Raw genomic sequence first — 21113 nt, 5'->3', positions numbered from 1 at the left:
CTGAAAGAACTAGAAATTGGCCTTCCATATGACCCAGTAATTCCCCTATTGGGAATATACTCAGAGGAACTCAAATCATTCTACAAAAAAGATACCTGCACACGTACGTGTGCTGCAGCTCTATTCACAATAACAAAAAGATGGACCCAACCATGTTGCCCATAGAAGCTGGACTGGATTAAAAATATGTGGTACATATACAATAGAACATTATGCAGTCATAAAGAAGGACAAACATATGGACTTCGCAGCAACTTGGATGGATTTAAAGTAGATCATACTTGGTGATCTGTCACAGAAATAAAGAACAGAGTACCATATCTTCTCACTCATAAGTGAAACTTGAACAATTATAATACTATAAGAAAGCTATTGGCAGTAGTAAGAAACTGTCAGGGGAGGGGGGTGGGATTGACAGTTGAAGGAAACTGCTAGGGGAGGAAGGGGCATACCTCATCAACAAGGGTACCTGCATAATCAACGTTTGTATACCTAACCCTGAATTGTAACCCACATCTTTATAATAAAATAATAATAATAAAGAACATACATACTATCAAACTTAGCTGTCACCTAGTCTGAAAAGAGGGTGATATATTAGTTTGACAGAAATAACATATAGAAAGGTTTATGCTCTCACAACCAATCAGCAAACAAGCAGACAGACACAGAGAAAAACCTAAAATGTGATGAAATTCATTTCTAAGCAAACCATTTAGCTGAATAAAGACTCTTGTTTCATTCATTGATTCATTCCCAAGTCCTTACTGAGTACCTACTATCAATCACATGTTTGTAGGGTACAGCAGTAAACAAACCCTGCCCGCATGAAGCATGTCTATGTCTGGGGGTGAAACAAACCACAAACATGGTGACAGATAAACAGACATCACACAATTGAGCATGTGAATTATAAAGAAAAACAACGCAAGAAAAAGTGTTCAGAAAAGAATGAGAGGGCCAGACTCGGTGGTTCTGCCTGTAATCCCAGCACTTTGGGAGGCCGAGGTGAGTGGATTACCTGAGCCCATCAGTTCGAGACCAGCGCCAGCAACTTGTTCCTCATCTCTACAATAAAACAAAAATTAGCCCGGCGTGGTAGTGCGCGCCTGTAGCTCCGACTACTTGGAAGGCTGAGGTGGAAGGATCGCCGGAGCCCAGCAAGTCGATACCGGGGTGGCCATGTGTATGCCACTGCACTCCAGCCTGGGTGACAGAGTGAGACTCCAACTCAAAAAGAAAAGAAAAGAATGAGAGAGGATAGAGGTTCTGTTTTATAAAGAGTAGACAAGGAAGTCAAAAAATAAAATAATTCTATTTCTTTACTCAAACTCATCATTTCTCACCTCCTCTACCACCATCCACCTTCTCCTTTGGATTTTCCCCAAAGACATAAGTATTTGAAGTGTTTATTTTTTCAAACAGAAGAAGAGATTTAAAATTTCCTTCTTCTGCTTTCATGTGTAAGGTACACTAAATCTGTGAATCTGGGAATCTTTATTCCTGAATTGTACTCCACATTTTTAAAATAAAATTTAAAAATTTAAAATAAAAAAAAAGTAAAAACAAAGGAAGCATTTCAGGAATCTCCCTCTCATGTTAATAGTATCATTCTTTTCACCTCATTAGGTAGTAAGCTTCATGAAGGGAGGGTCAAAACTCATTTTGTTCATTTTGTATCCTTAATGCTTAGCACAGCACCTGGTCTTAGGAAGTATTCATTCAATGTAAGTTGAATAAATTGATTCTATCCATGGGCCACTCCTTGTTTCAACCAGTTCTTTCTGGAAAATCAACCAACCCTGTCATCGGTGCCCTCCTGACTGGCCTCCTTTTCTTTTCTTTTTTTATTTTATTTTATTTTAAGGATGAGTAGTACAATTCAGGGTTAGGTATGCAAATGGTCATTGCACAGGTAAAGTTTGGGACTCACTTAGGTCTCCATGTCACCTGGTTTGAGATCAGGTACCCTTACTGATGAAGTGTGCTCCCCCATCCCCCACTGCCCCCGTCCCCCCGATCCCGGCAGTTTCCCACTACTGCCAATCCCTTTCTTATAGTATCATGATAATTGTTCAGGGTCCAGTTGCCTTTTCTATGAAGTTTTCTTTGACTCACTATCCACATGTGAGGTCAACACTTATGCACTTCTGTGGCATGTTCCCTCTCTTAAGAATTCTCATTCCTGAACCCTCTCTGAGACCATTGTGAGCCTGAGATGGTCCCAGCTCTCTTAAGAGCTCAAAATTTCTGGCAAGGTAACTGACTAGCCATTGAGTTGCCAGAGTATGTACTAGATCTTGAAGAGACTCTTGGACACTTCTTGTATTTTTATTTATATTAAAATTATTATGGCACTTTTTTTTTATCTTTCTAGATACATTCACAAGGGAAGGAACTGCTTTGCACCTTTTTAGAAATGCTCACAATAATTATTAAAATCTCTAACCACAGTAGATATCCTTGTGTTGTACTGAAATAAATCCATCTACTACTATCCTTAAAAATATAATCAAGTAAAATGTTTATATTCCAAGAGCCCCAATTCTTGAGTTTTAATGTAAACTCAGACTCAATAATTCACTTATTCTCAAAATATGTACTGAGTGTCTACATGATATCAGTAAAACAATGGCAAAAAAACAAGAAATGCTGAGACCTTTAGAAGATTCCAATCCAGTAGAGATGTGCAGATTGACCATTATAGCGTGGGTGTGACAGCAGTTAAAACTGAGATACCCAACAGAACTGAAGGGGACCAGGAGACAACCATACACTCGGCTGTGGGAGGGGAATGCTGCCTTTGCTATTTGAGTCCAATCAAAAAATATAGAAGGAGTGTGTCTGGGAGAGAAAGGCAGAGGTATGGAAAGTCATATGCCGTTTAGTGATCCATGAAGGTGTAGGATTTGGGGAGGTGAGAGCGTAAGCTGAAATGTTCACTGGGGTGGAGATGGAACTGGAAGGACAAGTTGGAGGCCAGTTTTGAAAGGTTTTATCAACAAAGGTACCTGCATAATGAACATTTGTATACCTAAGCCTGAATTGTACCCCACATATTTAAAATTAAAAAAAAATTTTTTAAGTGTTGACAGAAGAAAGATCTGAAAAAGGAAGACTGAAAGCTGAAGCAATTCATGAATCACAAGTAAAAGTCAATTATCTATTTAAAAAAAGAAAGGCTTTGTAAACCTGCCTAAGGAGTTAAGGATATGGTATCAGTGATCAGACACCTCTGAAGGGTTTTCACACAGGAGAGGCACTATCAGATATGAATTGTATGATTTTAACTGACATCCTGGGTTGTGAGGGAAAGGCTGGGGCAGTAGTCCAGAGAGAGAGGTAATGCCCAGAGTGACTCCATGCAGTTTTCTTCTGCACAGACTCTGATCTGAGAGCCAAAGAGACAGGAGGTTTTCTCTCCCAGCACCCCCTGTGCCAGAAGAGGTCACCCCTACCTGCATGCCTCAGTGACCTGGTCCAGACCTCGACGCTACTCCTGAACCTCCTGATTCCTCCCAGCCATGCAGGAAGTTACTAGAGGGTAATGGTCATGTCTCATCAGAATTTTTCAATTGTAAGTGGCACTGATAATCACAGTAAACACATATACAACAGTTCCTCTGTGCAGGCCCTCTTCTAAGTTCTCAATATATATTGACACACCTACAACCCTACAAAATTGGTGCTGTTGTTATTCCCATTTTACACATGAGGAAACTGAAGCATACACAGATTAAGAACTAAAAATGACTAACAGTTACTGAGCACTTATCCTGGGCTGACATAATTCTAATCCCTTCACTTGTATGAAATTATCTAATCCTCACTGCAACTCTATGATACAGGAGGTTTGACAGTCCACATCCTACAGGTGGGAAAACCAAGGCGAAGGGTAAGTAACTCATCCAAAGTTAAATAGCAAGTTAGAGGAAGAGGCAGGGCTTAAATCCTGGCAGTCTGCTCTTCAGCCTGGGCTCTTAGTCATCACGCTAGAAACAAAGTAGAAGACCACACAAATCACTTGAATTAATCAGTGAGAGGAGCTAGCCAGAAGCTGCAGACAAGTGAGCATACCCATCCTGAACAGAGATCCTCTCAGGCTGTCTGTCACCTGGCCCTCCTCTGCTGTGGTGATGCTGGTCCAGGACCCACAGACTTTCAGCTTTCCTTCTCTAGAAGTTACCCTATAGTAAATGCCACTGGAGTATGCAAAGCTCGTGCCTGCACCTTTGGAATGACAGTCCGCTGAGGAGTCCCAGTCTCATATGGCAGAGTGGATTACCTGGTACCCACAGATGTGTTGCATCAGGCAGTCACACATGGCATTACTGGTCAGGACCAAGTGCAGAACTTTCACAGCTGCATACATCATGTGGTCATCTGTCGCTAAGGAGATGAGACCCAGGAGAATGGCAGGCCCGCCAATGAAGTCCAGGCTGCTGGCAGCAGGGCTAGAGTGGAACACTCTCACCCCTGTGCAGGACAAAGGGGGCATTTCATTAGAATATCACAGCTTCATTGCAGTGGAAAACCCCTGGCAGGCTACAAGGGCAAATGAGCTGCCAGTGCCACCATCCACCCACAGCCAGAGAGACCTGTGCACCTGGGACAGGCTGGAAATCTTAGGTAGCTGAGAGAGCCTGTGCTGAGTCCTTTCTTGGTCATCACATAACTGAAACAGCCCAGAGTATTTCAGATTGCTGCAGCCTCCAGAGTTCTGGATAAGCCAAACACACCTATAAGCCTCGGTTTCCTGATTGACTGTTCTGACAACCACTGGCTCTTGCCTGTCCTCTAGATCTTGCAGGCTAGAACTTTGCGCCAACTTGTTGCTTTGCTATTGAACGACTGGCAATTTTCACTCAAACAACCCCAGCCAATGCCTCTTCTCAAAGTCCCCACTGTGCTTACTAGATAGATAGGCTCCTGTTGTGCATAGAGGTCAGCCTGGATAGTAGCTGAATTCATTACCAATCATCAGATGTGAGCAAGTGAATTGATACCTACAGTCTCTTTGAGGCCAACTCTGACTTTACTCTCAACTCTGGCCCTCGCCACGCTAGCCGCCAGCATGACCCATTCTGCCTGCCACTCCAGAACCCCAGGGCACACAAGCTGTGACAGTACGAGTCCTGCTTCCCAAGTTCTAGTAAGTGTTCCAGCGTGACCTACCTAATTGACCCACAGCAACAGCTCCAATGGTCCGCAGAGAACCCAACAGGTGGCCAGCACAATTTCTCAGCAAGAACACAGGCACAGCATTGTCACGGGATGAAATGTTCATCTAGGGAAATTAGCAACAGTTAGTCCTAAGAAAATCCTTGAAAAGAAGAGATGTCCATCAGCGATGATCAGTGAATGAATAGTAATTGAATAAATGTCAGGGGACTGAAGCCTAAATTCAGGCTCATGGATCCTGCCTCCCAGGCAGTGGCTTCATTATAAGTGAGTAGCTTCGATTACATAATCAGAGTCACTAACGTCCCACATGCTCACAGTGAGGCTCTAATGAGACCAAGAACCCAAGAACTTCTTCAGGTGAAACAATGCCACTAAGGCCAGGGCTGCCACTAGTTCAGTTTAGTATTGTCCAGGTTCTGCAATCCCAACCTCTACAAGTTTCAGAGAGGCCGGAAGACAGAAATTCTGGTGTTCTCTATCAGCAAGTATGTTGCTAGAAAGGCACAGCTTTGATGATCAACAGGACTTAGCTCCTGATCACCTCCACCATGCTCTAGGGGATCCTCTGCCCAAGAGGGTAAAGAGAATATAAACAAAGCAACCAAAATTCATCAGCACTAAGCAAGAGATCTTTATGCAGAAATTAGAAAGTAAATCCAGTAGCATCCTCATCTACAAACATGTATGCCTTTGCAATTTTGCTGGGTTTTTGTTGTTGTTGTTGTTGTTTAGAAAGCAGGATTTATTGAGAAAACAGAAAAGTTCCCACAGTGGGAGGGGACCTGAGGGGGTTGCCCAAGTTTGCTGTTTTTTAAAAAAAAAAAACTCAGCATTTTTTAGTGATAGTGCATCATTAGCACCCAGGCAAAGGAAATCTCAACAGTGTTCTCCATGTCTCAAAGATATTGAAAGTATTCCATTTGTTGTTTCTCTATGATGAACAGCACACACTTTCTTCTCTAAACAATTATAAATAAAAGGTTGACTCTTGGGGATGCTAGTGGATAGGGAAGCACAGAATATTTTAACAAAGGAAATGGGAAGCATGCATGTATCCATCTACTTGTGTACAAACACGAATTAGTGTTTATTCGAGCACTGAAAACTGAGGCCAGCCATGAGATGAAGACTCCAACAGGGAGCAGTAACTAAAGTTAGAAGATGTACCTCTTTGGCAATCAGGCGGCTATCCACCTCATTGTAAGTATTTCTGATGTCTGCTACATTGGTGATGGAGGAACTGGCTATGTGAAGTCCAAAGGAAATCTTTTCCTCTGCAACAAGAGGCATGGCTTCACTGTCCAGGTCCTCTCCTGTAACAACAATGTCTTTAATCATTTTTAGTCTCACTTTATAGAGAAAAAAGTTAATCTTCAGATGACTAAATATCTCTGTCACACAGCAAAGTAATCACTGAGAGGATGTTTTTATGTTGTCAGTTGCATGTTTTTGCATGTTGTATGTTTGTAAATCATGTTTTGCTTCTCTGATGCTTATAGAAAACTGTGGCAAAATCTCCAAAGACTGCTCTTACTATAAAATAGAGGCATCCCAGGTGTACATTACCAAAGCTTAAAACATCTATCAAGTAAATAACCTCACTCCCAAAACAAAACTGCTAAGTGACAAGAAAGCTGACTTATAAAAAAAGAAAATGGACTGAGCTGAATGGCCTGATTTTCAATGAGTTGCACAGCCATTACAAACATCCAAATTGGACTTAGCACACCTATACCGACTCAACAAGAGCCAATGAGCTACTAGAGAAGAATGGCAGAAATATACAGTCAGTGAAATTTTGGCTCTAGACCTGACCTCATCCCATGGCTTTGACCACTGCCTTTGATGTAGAAAGTGAAGTTCAAGAAGAAAGCCCTCGGCAGTGCTCAATGGCCCTTCACCACACATAGGCCTCTGTACAGGGCTCTGTACATAGATTCATTTACTATTCTTTCCAGATAGGAGTTGACCTCCTTGATTTGACAGAGCACAGAGAGCAATGCTCCCTGCTTGAACAACCAACAATCAATAATGAAAATGTAGATGTTTTGTCTGCCTGTTTAATAATTGATGACAACAGTATACTTTAGTTAAAAAGCTTCTTCATTAAAAGGAATGTAACTTATTTATCTTATTCTCTTTTCTCTTTCCTTGCTGATGGTATTACCCTCAACCCTCCTCCATTAGGAGCTTTGGAATTGAAATCTAAAGGATATTGTCATTTCCTTTTCTATGACATTTTCTGTTGGGTTGTAAATATATAATGATCCAATTACAGGGGTCTTCTCTAATGACTGATCATAATGCTGAGTTTATTCTTTATAAATATGCTATAAATAACTGGATATCTATTTAAAAACTAATATCAGCATGAACATTATAAATCAAAACACTCCATACCTTGGGCAAACACAGCTTGGAAGCTACCACAGTATCTTGGGCCAAGTTTGTTAATAACTTCCAGAGTTTCCACTGAAACGGCTTCTTCAAAGAGGTATGTAGGGCCAACACGCCAAGTTAACAATGACTTTTGTTTCCAAACTCGAGGGGTAGCAATATATCCATAAACATCCACAAATGAAGATGGATCCATTGAGAGGAAAGGTCCTGGTAAGGTCTGAATATACAACATCTGTTGAAATAAAAAGGATGCAGGAGTGAGTAGTGCTTAACCTCAGAATTAATCAAATAAATACAAAGTGACATAATACGATTCACCTTATTTCTTGTCTCACAGGACAAATTCACTTTATTTTTAAAAATTAAAAAATAACTCTCAAATCTGAAAAGTATGCAGCAAAACAACTTGTAAAATGCTGCTGGGAGCAAAAAACTGACACTGTACCTTGAAAACAAATTTGATAAGAAATCTTAAGAGACACAAAAATGTTCACCTTTCTTGTTCCAGTCGTTCTACTAAGAACTTAAGTGTCCAGTATTGACACATTAATTAAGTTTTATGTATGAATAATAATTATAGACATATAGGTTGAAAAGGAAGACATAAAATGGTTTCTATTTGCAGATGACATGTCCATGTAGAAAATTTCAAAGAAACTTAAGACAAAACAAAACAAAATCTCCTAAGACTGGTGACTTCAGCAAGATCACAGGATACATGATCAATACACAAAAATCAGCTCATTTTTATAGACTAACAATAAACAAGCAGAAACTTTAAAAAATACTATTTGCAATTATGCATAATAAAATAAAATAACAAAATAAGTACAGGATCTGTATACTGAAAATTCTAAAATGGTGAAGAAGAGTCAAAGAAGATTTATATAAATGGAGACACATAGCAGGTTCATGGATAGAAAGACTCAATATAGTATAGATGTCATTTTTCTCAAATTGATCAATAGGTATAATACAATTCTTATCAGAATACTAGCAAGGCCTTTTGTAGACATAGACAAGCTATTTCTACGATTTATATGGGAAGGAACAGGTTCTAAATAGTTTAAATAATTCTGAAAAAGAAGAATTAAGTGGGAAGAACTACTCTATGTAATAATAAGACATTATATAGCTATAATAATCAAGACAGTGTGATATTGGTAGAGGAAAAATCACATAGATTGGTGGAAAAGAATAGACAGCATAGAGATAAACATATGTAATTTTGCTTACCTGATTTTTGACAAAGATGAAAAACAATTCAATAGAGAAAGGATAGCCTCTTCAACAAATAGTGCTGAAGCAAATACTCACTATCATGACACAATTGCCTACAGTATTCAATACAATAACATGCTGTACAAATTTACAGCCTGGAAGCCATAGGCAATATCATATAGCCTCATTGTAAAGTAGACTATACCATGTAGGTTTTTGCAAGCACACTCTATAATGTTTACACAATGATGAAGTCGCCTAACAATGCATTTCTCAGAATACATCACCATAGTCAAGCAATGCGTGACTGTATAACACCCTTGAAATGACAACATTTTAGAGTCAAGGTTTCCAGGTTTTGGATCAGGGATAAGGGAGAGAAAGCATGAGAATGAGATGAGTGTGAATATAAAAGAGCAACATAAAAGACTCTTATGGTGATAGAACTTTTATATCTTGATTCTAATGGTGGATAAGCAAACCTATATATGAGATAATATTGCAGAAATGAAATACACACCAGTACAAATAAAATTGGAAAAATCTGAATAAACAGGCAGATTGTATGTCAATATATTGATTGTTATATTGTTCTATAGCTCTACAAGACGTTACTATTGGAGGAAACTAGGTTAAGTATACACAAGATTTCTATTATTTCTTACAACTAAATGTTGACCTACAATTATCTCAACAAAACATAATTAAAAGAAGATGTCAATGGATTGTCACAAATTTTAAAATAATGATGATTTCAGTGTGTGGGTAAAAAACTTTAATGGGAGGTTAAGTGAACTAAGTGGTATCCAAATTTTTTTATACAGTGAGGCCATACTATTTTTTTAAAAGGGAAAAACTGAAAGAAACTAAAACTATAATAAAGTAGCAAGAGTATGAATAATCTTTCTTCTTTTCTCTATATTTCAGTTATTTCAAAATGTGTTTATATTTTGAATATTTTCATAATGACTATAAAATCACTAAATATATGAATATGTATATAAATATATACAGTATGTCCTGTATATCTGTGGGTTCCATATCCAAGGATCCAACCAATCATGTATGAAAAATATTTGAAAAAAATAAAAAATAACAACAGTAATAAAAAATACACAAATTTTAAAATACAATATAACAACTACTTATATAGCATTTACATTGTCGTAGATATTATAAGTAATCTAGAGATAATTTACACATATAGAAGGATGTGGGTATGTATAGATGCAAATACTATACAACTTTATATAAGTGACTTGAGTATCCATGGATATCCATGGGTACCCTCAAATGGTCCTGGAACCAATCCCTGGAGGTTACTGAGGGATAAGGACTACTGTATTTTTTTTTTTAAATAAGAGCTTACATAATTTCAGAAATTTTTTTTCCCTGACAATTCAATAATATATTTTTTAAAAATTTGTTCAGGCACCAAGCCCTGCCAAGATTACTGTCTGTTGTACTCCTTCCACCATCCTCCCAGGCACAGACTCCTCCTCTCTCTCCCATCTGAAGCTCCGCCTACCCTTCCAATCCATCATGCTGCCTTCTTCCATAATTTCTAGTGTTTACTCACTACCCTATTCATGTTAACTTGAAAACTTCCGATGTCTCAAATTGTTCCCAAATCATTTTTGTAAACTCAGTCTGTTAATATACTCCTTGTCTTTCCCAAGTTAACCTTCCCTGGGCAATAAAAATAAAGACTCAACATTTTGAGAACAATTAAACTGAGTCCTCTCCCATCTGAGCTCTCCCATGTTACTCTTGCCTAATAGATGTTTGCAACAAAACATATACTTATCCCAGCTAAATTTCACTGGCTATTCCTGACCCAACTTGTTGAGATCATCTTCTAATGTGGACTGTCAACCTTAGCCTCGGCCCTTCCCATTCCCCCATAGCATCACACCACTTCCAACCTCCCTTTGATTAGTCAGTCCCATGAAGAGCATGCTCACCCAACTACATTATCAGCCCCATCCCAGTTTCCTCCTTGTAACTGTAAATTCAATTCAGCAAGCATGTATTGTATGCCCACTGTGTTAGCCCCTGTGCTAAGTTTCAGGAAAGTACAAGTATCAGTAAAACATGCTTCAAGGTGTACGAAGTATTTCACAGAATATCAAAATATTCTGTGAAAGAAGACAAAAATAAGCCAATTAGTAGTCAAGCCTGAACAGATTTAAAAAAAAACAAAAACGAAACAAAGACACTGCAACTACAAAAGTGACCACACATCTGATCCTGGCTTATGGGAGGGACTATTGCTTCTTCTTCAATGACAAGTCCATCCCTGCTCCATGTCTCTACCTCCTGGGTAAGATGCACAGTCACCAAATTGTTCCTCTTCCTGACAGCACCCAGTTAATAATAGACCAATTGATCTGGAGCCTGGGTTGAGATGCTTTCTCTGGAACCTGAGTGAAAAAACCAGCTGTATCTGCCCTCTGTGGTCTTCCCGGCCTTCCCCGCTCTGACTACCTCAGAGACCTCTGACAGCAGCTGCTGGCTCTTGCTTGTCAGTTCCAAAAATCATCTAAAATAAGCCCAAATTCTATAATAAGCCACTATACTTATTACCCCCATGGGGTAAGGATTCTTTTGCTCTAGCAAGCTTAAATTTAACTTTGTTTTATACTATATGCACGTATCTGGAGGTCTTTGGTTGGTAGGAATAGACCATTCCTAGCACCTAAAACATTACCTAACACATAGTAGGCGCTTAACTAATATTTAATGAGAAAAATAAGGAAGGGAGGAAAGAAAGAAGAATGGGAGACTGATATAGCTAATGATTGGAGATAAGGTTAACTTTATGTTTAGGATAGCCTATTTATCTTATACTCTTGCCAAAATCTTTTCAGTTACTACTGTCATTTTTTGGAGGGGGGCGGGTAAGAGAATTTTACCAGAAAATAGTGTCAAATTCATCTTTAGGGTCTCTATAGAATTGAGGTTGTTCTAACCTAATGATTATCAAACTGGGACAATTTTGGCAATGTCTGAAGATGTTTTGGGTGATCACAACTGGATGATCAAGGGAATTCTATGGCAGTTGGGGGTCCAGGAAGGTTGCTAACCATCCAAATATGCACAGAGTAGGCCCCCACAACAAAGAATTATTCAGTCCCAAATATCAGTACTGCCCAAATTAAGAAGCCCTGTGAACTTAAGGTTCTCCATTCTGGCTGTATATTAGAATCACCTGGGAAATTTTGAAAACGTTACTGAACTTTCAAATTATCTAACCCACAGAGATTCTAATATAATTGATCTGGAGCCTGGGTTGAGATGCTTTCTCTGGAACCTGAGTGAAAAAACCAGCTGTATCTGCCCTCTGTGGTCTTCCCGGCCCTCCCCGCTCTGGCTACCTCAGAGACCTCTGACAGCAGCTGCTGGCTCATGCTTGTCAGTTCCATCTTCTCCCAGCTTCCTCTCCCCTGTACCTCAGGCATCACTAAATGACGGTGATGAGAAGCTTCCCCCAGTTATGTGTTCACATTCTGTGACCTTCCTCATCGTTCCTGCTCTAAATCTGGCAACATGTGTTGGTGTATTACAAGCTCTAATGCCTTGTTCCCAAGTGTAGTATGAATATCAGCTGTGCTGGCCTCACCCAGAAGCTTTTTGGAAAAGTTGGGCCTTATGTCTGTCCAGACCTCCCTGGGAAATTTTTCCCTTAAAAGGTGAGAATCATTGCCTTGTTCATTCTAAACATTTCTATCTCCATAAATATAACTATTCTTATAGGTCTAGCCCTGTGTCTTGCCTTCTTCCCTGGTTCCTTTGGTGTATTTTCTAAAGATGTCCTTTTTCATGCCTGAGCTTGGACAAGTATCCTGGACAACAAGGGGGCTTTCACTAGATGACAACTCCACCAGCAAACAAACAAACAAACAAAAAACACAGAACAGAACTGAAGCCACTCCAGGGTAATATGATGAGAGACAGGGTCATGCAACAAGTGCAACTCAGAGGGATCATCTCACCTTGGCTGAGCCAATGACCTGCCCATCCAGATAGGTGGAAACGGTACAGTTTCTTTTCATTTCTTTAGTGACAACCACAGCCAAGTGGTGCCACTGACCACAAGTCAGGAGCTGGCCACACCTGACCTGAAGCTGGCGTCCTGCTGAGGGCTCAGAGTCATCCTCAGGTTCCATGACATCTGGAAGATAGCACAAACACTGGACCTCACATGCAATGTCATGCTGTAGAGACCCAGGAGAGTTGGGGTGAGGCAGAGGGGAGAATATCAACCAATATGGGTCTTATATTTATAGAGCCAGGGCCTGGTCCCTCCTCTCTTAAAAGATGATAATAGCAGCTATCATTCCTTGAGCTCTTACTTTGTGACAGACACTGTTTTAAGCACTGTTACAAATACCAACTCATTTAATTTTCACAACAACCCTGTGAGGTAGGTGCTATCATTATTCTCATTTTACCATCCTGAGGCACAGAAAGGTTAGGTAACTTTCCCAAGCTCATGCAGCCAGGATTTAAAACTCAGAGCCAGTCCCTGGCTCTACCCCACATTAGACTATTTCTACAGTGACACCATTTGCAGGCCAAGTCCTAGAGGAAGGAGGAGCAGTAAGGGAATAGGCACTCATGTGTGAGGACGTCAGTCACTCTGTGGGCCTTCCAGGTGGCTCTCAGGATACACAAGAGAAATGGATGCCTGGGATATGCTGGCCTTGGCTATTTCAGGCAGATGAGCTGAGCTCCAAAGGGCAGAGCGAGGACCACCACCATCACTGTTGATGGAAAGGTGGACTCTCAGGTACCTGGGACCAGTGACCTGTCAGGCAAAGTACCTCCGGGTCTGGGGCATATGTGAGCATTTCTGAGGCTGCTTAAGCTCTGAGTTGTATTCTTCACAGACCTTGCTCAGGAGATAATGCAGTGTGTGTGGCAGGGAGGCAAAGCCCCAAGTACCATCATGACCACTCTGCCAAAGCAGAGTTTCTGGAAAGCCACTGAGTATAACCTCTGAAACCACACCAAGGACTGATACCTCGTCTTTCTGACAGTGATAACCTCAAAGCCCAGGCCATAGTGGCATACAACAAGTATTTTATGCCTATCACCAGGTGGATTTTCAAAAGATAAGGAAAAGCAGGTACCTAATGTTACTAACAGTACCTGTGTCAAGAGCTTCTCACTAAGCACCGTTTTCCCCAAGTGTAGGTGCCACAAGCTATGGACCCCAGCACCTTACCCAGGGGCTGAAACTCTTTCTCTTCTGTAGACACAACCAAGGAGAGGTCATCCGGGCAGAGGCTGACAGAAAAGCAGATGAAAGGTTGCTCGGTCCTGGCCAAGTGGCGTACCAGGGTTAGGAAGTGCAGTGGATGGCCATCAGTGACAGCCGCAAGCCGACTGATCATGAACCAGCAGGAGAAAGTCAGGCCCCCGGGTGGAGGGAATGATCTGGCAGCACCTGGAATTGGAACACAAGAGTACCTTAAGCTTTGTTCTGCCTAAGGACGCATGTTTAGGCTCACTAGGGCTCTGGTTCAGCTCAGACATTAGCACCTGCTACATGCCTTGCCTAAGTCACCAATGGTCTTCTCCCTATTATGGCATGTTGCCTTGCCAAGGAAGGAGGGAGGGTGTCAATCTCCTTGAGATCTGCCATGTGGATCCTAGTTCCACTGGTCTAAAACCAGACAGTGTGCTCCATGGGACAGAGGACATTGGTCTAGCTAAACTGAACCTGGGATTGGGAAGAATTCCACTCTGAGGATACTGCATGCCCTCCCATTCCTTAACAGGTTAACAGGGTTGGTGATACAGACAGGGCCACTGTCCTCAGGGAATGAGCAGGATCAGTGGCTGTGTCCACATACTTAATGTCAAACTCATACGGAAAGAGGCTTGCCCTGTGACGATGGGCCACGAAGGCAATGGCTCTGTAGCACCCTCTCCCATAGAAACCCAGACCTGATTCTCCTAGTAGAGGGTGACTGGCTCAGGCAGCACAGGGCAGGTCTTGCCCAGCAGGTTTTCAGGTGAGCACAGTGCTGTGCAAATGCATGCAAGGCCCCAGTCTGTCACCACAGAAGCCATTTGCCAAGGACTGGTTTGTCTTGATGGTCATTAGCACAGAACTCTTATTCCTCTCTAGGGAAAGCTATAAGTCAGGTGATGTGTCCCTGTCAGCCTACATCAACCACCAACAAAATGAATCCAACCCAGGCTCAGTCCATCAATGGCAGCAGAGCCCCTAGCCATGGGCTGGGTGCTTGAGATGCACAATAAACAGGTCATCTGGCTCTAAGAGAGCCATGAACAAATGTAATAGTGAAGGATGGCTCATCTACAGATATTCAGGACCAAATTCTCACACTTTCTTGAGATGCCAAATAAAATATGCAATCAAAGCTAACTAAGGACTTATTCTTGGGTGGGATGGGGAATTAAACCATCTGGGAAACACCTACCTGTCCCAATCCCTCCAGAGATGGAGTATTCAGTACTGGCTCCCATAACCGTAGACAGGGTCGGAATAAACAAACAACTGAAAACAGGAAAGTGTCACGTGTTATTGATTGCAAGCCAATCCCCCGCTTTAACACTGCTAGTCTGGACCATGTCATCTCCCCTCTCTGTTCTACTGCAGGGACTGCACCTCCTCTTAGATCACAAGGCCCAAGGTCAGAATGTAGCTGGTGCTGGTTGAATGTCCTAAGAGGAAAAATCACATGGTAGGTAGGCCAGAATGCAGCCACACCAGGTAAAAGAGAGAACCCTGACCCTCCATGTCTGGGGACACTTCCCCTTTGAGGTCACATAGTAAGCAGGCATCCGTGACCAAGACATGTTCCTCTGCTGGGTGATGAGAGCCAATTGGAACTACCATTCTGCAATGAATATTATAATTCATCAGAGGCACTTGGAAATTAATAAATTTTATTGCACATAGATGAAAGCCTGCCGTACCCATAACCTTCCACAGACATGTCAAATTCCACAAAAGACGGAGCCAAGGCTGCCCTCTGAGGCTGCAGGTTTCGTGGGGAAGTCATGGAGATGAGACTCAGTGCTGTCTGAAGGGCAGTGGTTGAACCCTGAGACACCCCCGAGAGCCTCAGGGCCTGTTGAACTCCCAGGTGTGGGCTGACATCTGGGGCAGCTCCACAAGGTCCTTCAGCCACTCCTGGTGCTGCAGTCTGTGATCCTAAGGTGGCAAACAAGAGAAGAAACATGTCTGCTCAAAGCATTTTTGCTTCACTTCTGACAATAGCCCCAAAGTACTTGCCACAGCCCCAATGAAAGGTTCCATAGAGTCACCAGGCACATGCTAACCACTAATGAAGGTAGCTCTTGGGCCCCTAAAATGAGCCCTGAGCGCAAGGATTTGGTAACAGGAAACAGTAGTGCTAACCTGCTCCACCTAGCAACTTCTCTCTTGAGTTCCAGCATACTTCCCCTTTCTAACACAGCATTTTCTGTCACTGTCTCCGGGTTGCCCCATGGGAGTTACTCCCTGGGACTTTCACCCTACTCACTGACCTTCACACTCTCCTCTCCTTCAAAATAGTCTATCTCCTTGAAAGCTCTTGGCTCCCACCTCTGGCTGCCTGTCCCAAGCCTGACTCTCCATCCTTGCTTCTCAACTGGCCCTTCTTCTTACCCTAACATCCTATGTGATCTTACATTCGAGGTGTCCATGACTTTCTTTTCTCTAATCTGGACAATCATCCCCAAAGGCCCCAGGCCTAATAAGGGCGCATCACCTGTATCTTGGTCCTCCTGATGCCCTAACTCACCCCCAAACTGTGAGATGTGCAGAAGCCTTTGCTACACAACTCTGACTAGCCAGGAACTGCTATGTCAAGAAGGGAACTTTATGATTGTTTCTATGATCTGGGCCCAAAGGGGCACCTATCTTATGGGGAGTGTCACCCTTCCCCTTCCAGATTTGATCTTTCTCCAGGGACCACTGATTCCTATGCTTTTCCTCATTTGCCCCATTGAACAGAGGCAAAACCATTTTTCAGTCTGTCTGCTTTCCCACCTGTTGTAAACAATCCCTCACCAGGAATGCATATTCTCTTTTAATTTCCATTAACTACTGGATTAAAAATATGTGGTACATATACACGATGGAATACTATGCGGCCATAAAAAAGAACAAAATCATGAATTTCACAGCAACCTGGATGGAACTGAGTCTATAATACTGAATGACCTCTCACAGAAACAAAGATTCGAGTATCACATGTTCTCACCCATATAATGGACATTGGACATCCAGTGTAATACTATAAGAAAATGACTGACAGTACTGGGAAACTATGGGGGGGGATGGAATTAACAGTAGCAAATATCTGTCTGGGGATGGGAAAGCACCTCTTATCAACAGGGTGCCTGAATGAAACGTAATTGTACACCTAACCCTTAACTGTACTCCACAAAACCATAATAAAAAATATTGATTATAAAAAAAAATTTCCATTAACCTGCCCTATACTCTGGTTTCTCTTCAGATCATATAAATCTTTCGCCTTTTAACATGTCCTGTGTTTTCCTTTGTCCTCACCTGAGCATCCTGAGTTGCTTCTGTGCAAATGAGACGCATTGAGGATTTTCATTGCAGATGACAGAGGTGGGGGAATTCCAAGACCTAGAAACTGTCTGAATATAACAAGCAACAGAACCAAATGAAGAAATTTTACAGGCAAATTTTTCTCCAGTTTCATTCTGACCATTTTCCCAAATAGCCAGTGCTCCCTGATCCTTGCCCATCTCTCTGCCTGAAACACTCTTTTTCAAAAGCTGGGTAGAGACAGGGGCATCTCTGTCTTGCCACTCATACCAAAGAACTGGTGAGTTTAGGGGACTCAATCCAGACCTGGTAAAGAAAATAAATTTGTCAGAAAATAACTGTCATAATCGCTTATAAGTTTCGATGGAATTTCCCATTTCTCACACAGTGCTATAAGCATGATGGCTTCCTCTGGTGCTCACATTCCAGATTCCTAGCCCCATGTCCACTGACTGGAGGGTGTTGTGTTGTGCCCCCTCTGCACTTGCTCCTGTGAATGAGCGGGGGGCGGGGAGGTACATCTGGCAGTGTGTGGCCCTCAGCAGTGTGCAGGGCAGCATAAAAGGCTCTTGCACTCCTCCTGTGACCTTCCTTCCTCCCCTCTGCCTTCTTGCCATCTGTGTCTCCTCCTCACATACCCCCGTGCATCTTCCCTCCCTGCTGTGGTGCTCCAGGAATATGGCTTCATGGAGGGACTGCCAGCAGGAAAACCGCTCCCTCCCCAGGATACAGTGTGGTACTGCCCCATCCCCTCCATGCCACTGGCTCCCTGCAGGCTAGTCTCTCTGACCATGGTCAGGCCCTCTAAGCCCCACCTCTCCCAGCAGAGCCTTTCCTGCCCAGTTCTCTCCTCTCCTTGTCTCGTGAACTTAGCTCCAACTTTGTTTCCTTGAAGCCCCCTCCACCCACCCTGTGCACCTTGGGAGGAGGCTATGTCTACTTTGTGGGCACCCACACGCTGCCCAGCACAGACCTGAGGCTCATCCATGGACTTCTTGTGTTGAATGTAGAGACAGGACCATGCGCCCGCAGGAGGTTGGGAAGCGGGTATCGGGACTCCTATCCCTGCAGACTCTCTACCGCCCACTGTGTACCCCTTGCCCTGTAACAGGCATAGCTGCCTGACTTGGCAGTGTTTAATACACAGCACACAATACCTTAATACATCCGGCTCGATGGCTTGGGAAGCAAGCTTTTCAAAAATCCTGATGAGGCGTGAGTGTAGAGGGTTGCTGCAGATGGTCATGACCTTGTGGCAGGAAGTCATGAGGGTCCCAAGCATCCCTGCCTCACACATGACCTGGCGGTTCTTCTCTGATTTCACCAGGGACTGAATGTGATTGGCCAGGGAGCACTGGATCTCTTCAGAAAGCTAAGAGGTGACCAAAGATAGCTGTGAGCCCTGAAGGATAGAACATCTTGTGGGCAACATTGATTGGTCTGGGATTGGTTGTGGGACAAGGAGACTGTGCCCACTCTAACCCGTGCCCACTGTGCCCCCACCTGTCTCAGATGTTCTTTCACATGCCCTCCTCCCCTACAGGACAGGCACAGGGAGGCCAGCCCATGGTAGGACGTGAGCTGCTGGGATCAATGCAATTCACACTTCAAAGCCTTCTCCCTCGGTGGGCTTGGACTGAAGCCAGACTTTGGTTTGCAGAGCATCCTTGCTCAGCAACTTCCCCTTGCCACCTGCTTCCCTCACTCCCTTTCTTCTGAGTCCCTACCATGATAAATCCCATGTCCCTGTACTCCTTCCTGTCTTGGGCTCTACTTCCAGGGAAACCAACCTGAGACACTAAAATTATTTTTATATTTTATGACTTTGTCTTAGTTTGTGGTTTCAAGAAAAAAGTTCTATGATAATATCTAGTCCAGGAGTTCTCTTCCTGTTACGCACACTCCCCTATAAAAGCTTTCTTGGAGTTCTTCCTGCTTCCTTTCTTTTTGTATATGAATTATGCAATCCCTGTGAGAAGTCTATGAGGGAGGTACTATTATCATCCCAATTGTACAGATGAGGAAATTGAGCCCAGAGCAGTTCATGGCCCACGGTCATGTGGTAAGGACAGAAACTGACCCCAAACCTCTGGGTCATTTCAGTCCACAATTTCCTTTCCACATGGACAGACATTTGAGGGGCTCCCTGCTCAGAGATGGTCATGGAAATGATTTTATCACTAAAAGAAATAAATAAGATAGTGATCTTCCACATGCTGCTAACACAGCTCTGTAGTATATACACTTCAAGGATTAAAATGTATGGGGAAACATATTTATACTGTTTATCATAAGTTTCTAGATTTTTAAAAAATTGAGTGAGGTACACAGCTCACCCTCACATCTTTCCTTCTGCCCTCCAGACACACGGCCCTCGTGGCTCCTGCCTCAAAGTGATGACACTCAGCAAAATTCCCATCTCTAAGACATCTTCAGCAACATTTTTAGTTTAAAATTGGGTGAAGGACAAAACTACATTAGATTGATTTTTCAGGGTGATGTCCCTCCCAGACAGGATTTGTCATTCTGAAATGTCACCATTTTGCCAATATTGCCGTTTGAGCACACAGTATCACTGATGTTGAGGAGAGGTCTCACTTGGAAGAGACAGTCCTTTCCCTGTCACTGTGGTGTCTACACAGTCAGCCTAAGCTGGCAGATGGACATGTATAGTCTAACAGGACCAGAAATTAAAAATGCTAAAAATAATGTGCACTAAACTATTCCAATTCCATCACTTTCACTCTTCCATGTGAAAATCCACCTGAACTTATTGACTCCTTTCTCAGGCCCTGCTTCTGATGCTCCAACTGTCCCTTCCCTTATATACCCAAACTCCTGCCTCTGCCTCCCTTTTCTCTTCAAAAAAAGGAGGATCATCTATCCTCTCGCCTTGAACATCCTGTATCCTGTCTCCTAAAACTTGGATTATTTTATTTGGTAACTGTTCTCTTTCAATTTAGAGTGACAGTTGGGAAGCAATCAGTATGAACTAAAATGCAAAAATAGCATTATAATGTATTATTAATAAGAATTAAAAAGAAACATCTACAATCTTCAGTTTTTATTACCAGCACTTCACTTATTGTTGTGGGGACTTTTGGTTTTTTGTTTGTTTGTTTGTTTGTTGGGTTTGTTTGGGTTTTTTGTTTTTTGGGTTTTTTTTGGTTTTGCTTTTTCCTACAATAGCAGAAATGCTTAAAATCTAAATATGCAAAAAAGAAAGAAAATAAAAAGTTTTCAAAAGAGAGAAATGCTGATCTTGTCTAATGATGCCGCAAGTTTACTCCAAAATTGCTCAATATCCCATAATGGAGGAGGGAAAATTGATCGTCCTCATTATCACTACAACTCTGTCAATACCAATTTTGCCTTGTTTTGAATAAAATGTGCTGTTTTTTTCAATGTTGGTTCCAGTAAAATGGGGTTTTAGAGAAAATATGAGCAGTAGCAGGAAACCAGTCTGGTTTCTCCCCCTACAAATGGATTGATTTTCCTAACGCATATTACTTCCAATGCAGAAAGGGGCTGTGGTTCAATTAGGAATCAGTGGTAAGAGCACAGGGTCACCAGGCTGGCTGGCAGGCTGGACCCGCAAGGTAAATTATCACAGAACCATTTGCGGGGCAGCCTTCAGGAGTTTTCTGCTTTCTCCACTTAACGGTCTAGCCTTCAAGCCCACCCTTGTCCCGCTGTGGATGTTTATTCTTATTTATCTTTCTCTCTGCCCCATTTTCTCTTCTGG

General features: G+C 42.3%; 1 protein-coding gene across 1 annotated transcript in view; it reads right to left on the bottom strand.

Moving 5' to 3' along the window:
• The window catches only part of LOC103269967 (WD repeat- and FYVE domain-containing protein 4-like), a 116471-nt gene that overhangs the window by 39205 nt on the left and 56153 nt on the right, over positions 1 to 21113 (bottom strand). Inside the window, exons 13-22 of the mRNA XM_021717323.1 lie at positions 18526 to 18740; positions 17363 to 17457; positions 15760 to 15997; positions 15261 to 15337; positions 14036 to 14257; positions 12801 to 12979; positions 7585 to 7816; positions 6352 to 6497; positions 5176 to 5287; positions 4286 to 4476 (exon numbers count right to left, since the gene is read on the bottom strand). Of these exons, the coding sequence (XP_021572998.1) occupies positions 4286 to 4476; positions 5176 to 5287; positions 6352 to 6497; positions 7585 to 7816; positions 12801 to 12979; positions 14036 to 14257; positions 15261 to 15337; positions 15760 to 15997; positions 17363 to 17457; positions 18526 to 18740 (1707 nt within the window). The remainder of the gene's footprint in view (positions 1 to 4285; positions 4477 to 5175; positions 5288 to 6351; positions 6498 to 7584; positions 7817 to 12800; positions 12980 to 14035; positions 14258 to 15260; positions 15338 to 15759; positions 15998 to 17362; positions 17458 to 18525; positions 18741 to 21113) is intronic.

Source organism: Carlito syrichta, unplaced genomic scaffold, assembly GCF_000164805.1.
Source record: "Carlito syrichta isolate Samal-C Ts95f unplaced genomic scaffold, Tarsius_syrichta-2.0.1 Scaffold309653, whole genome shotgun sequence".
Taxonomy (NCBI): Eukaryota; Metazoa; Chordata; class Mammalia; order Primates; family Tarsiidae; genus Carlito; species Carlito syrichta.
Note: the sequence above shows the minus strand (reverse complement) of the source record. Positions and strands in the feature narration are given on the sequence as shown.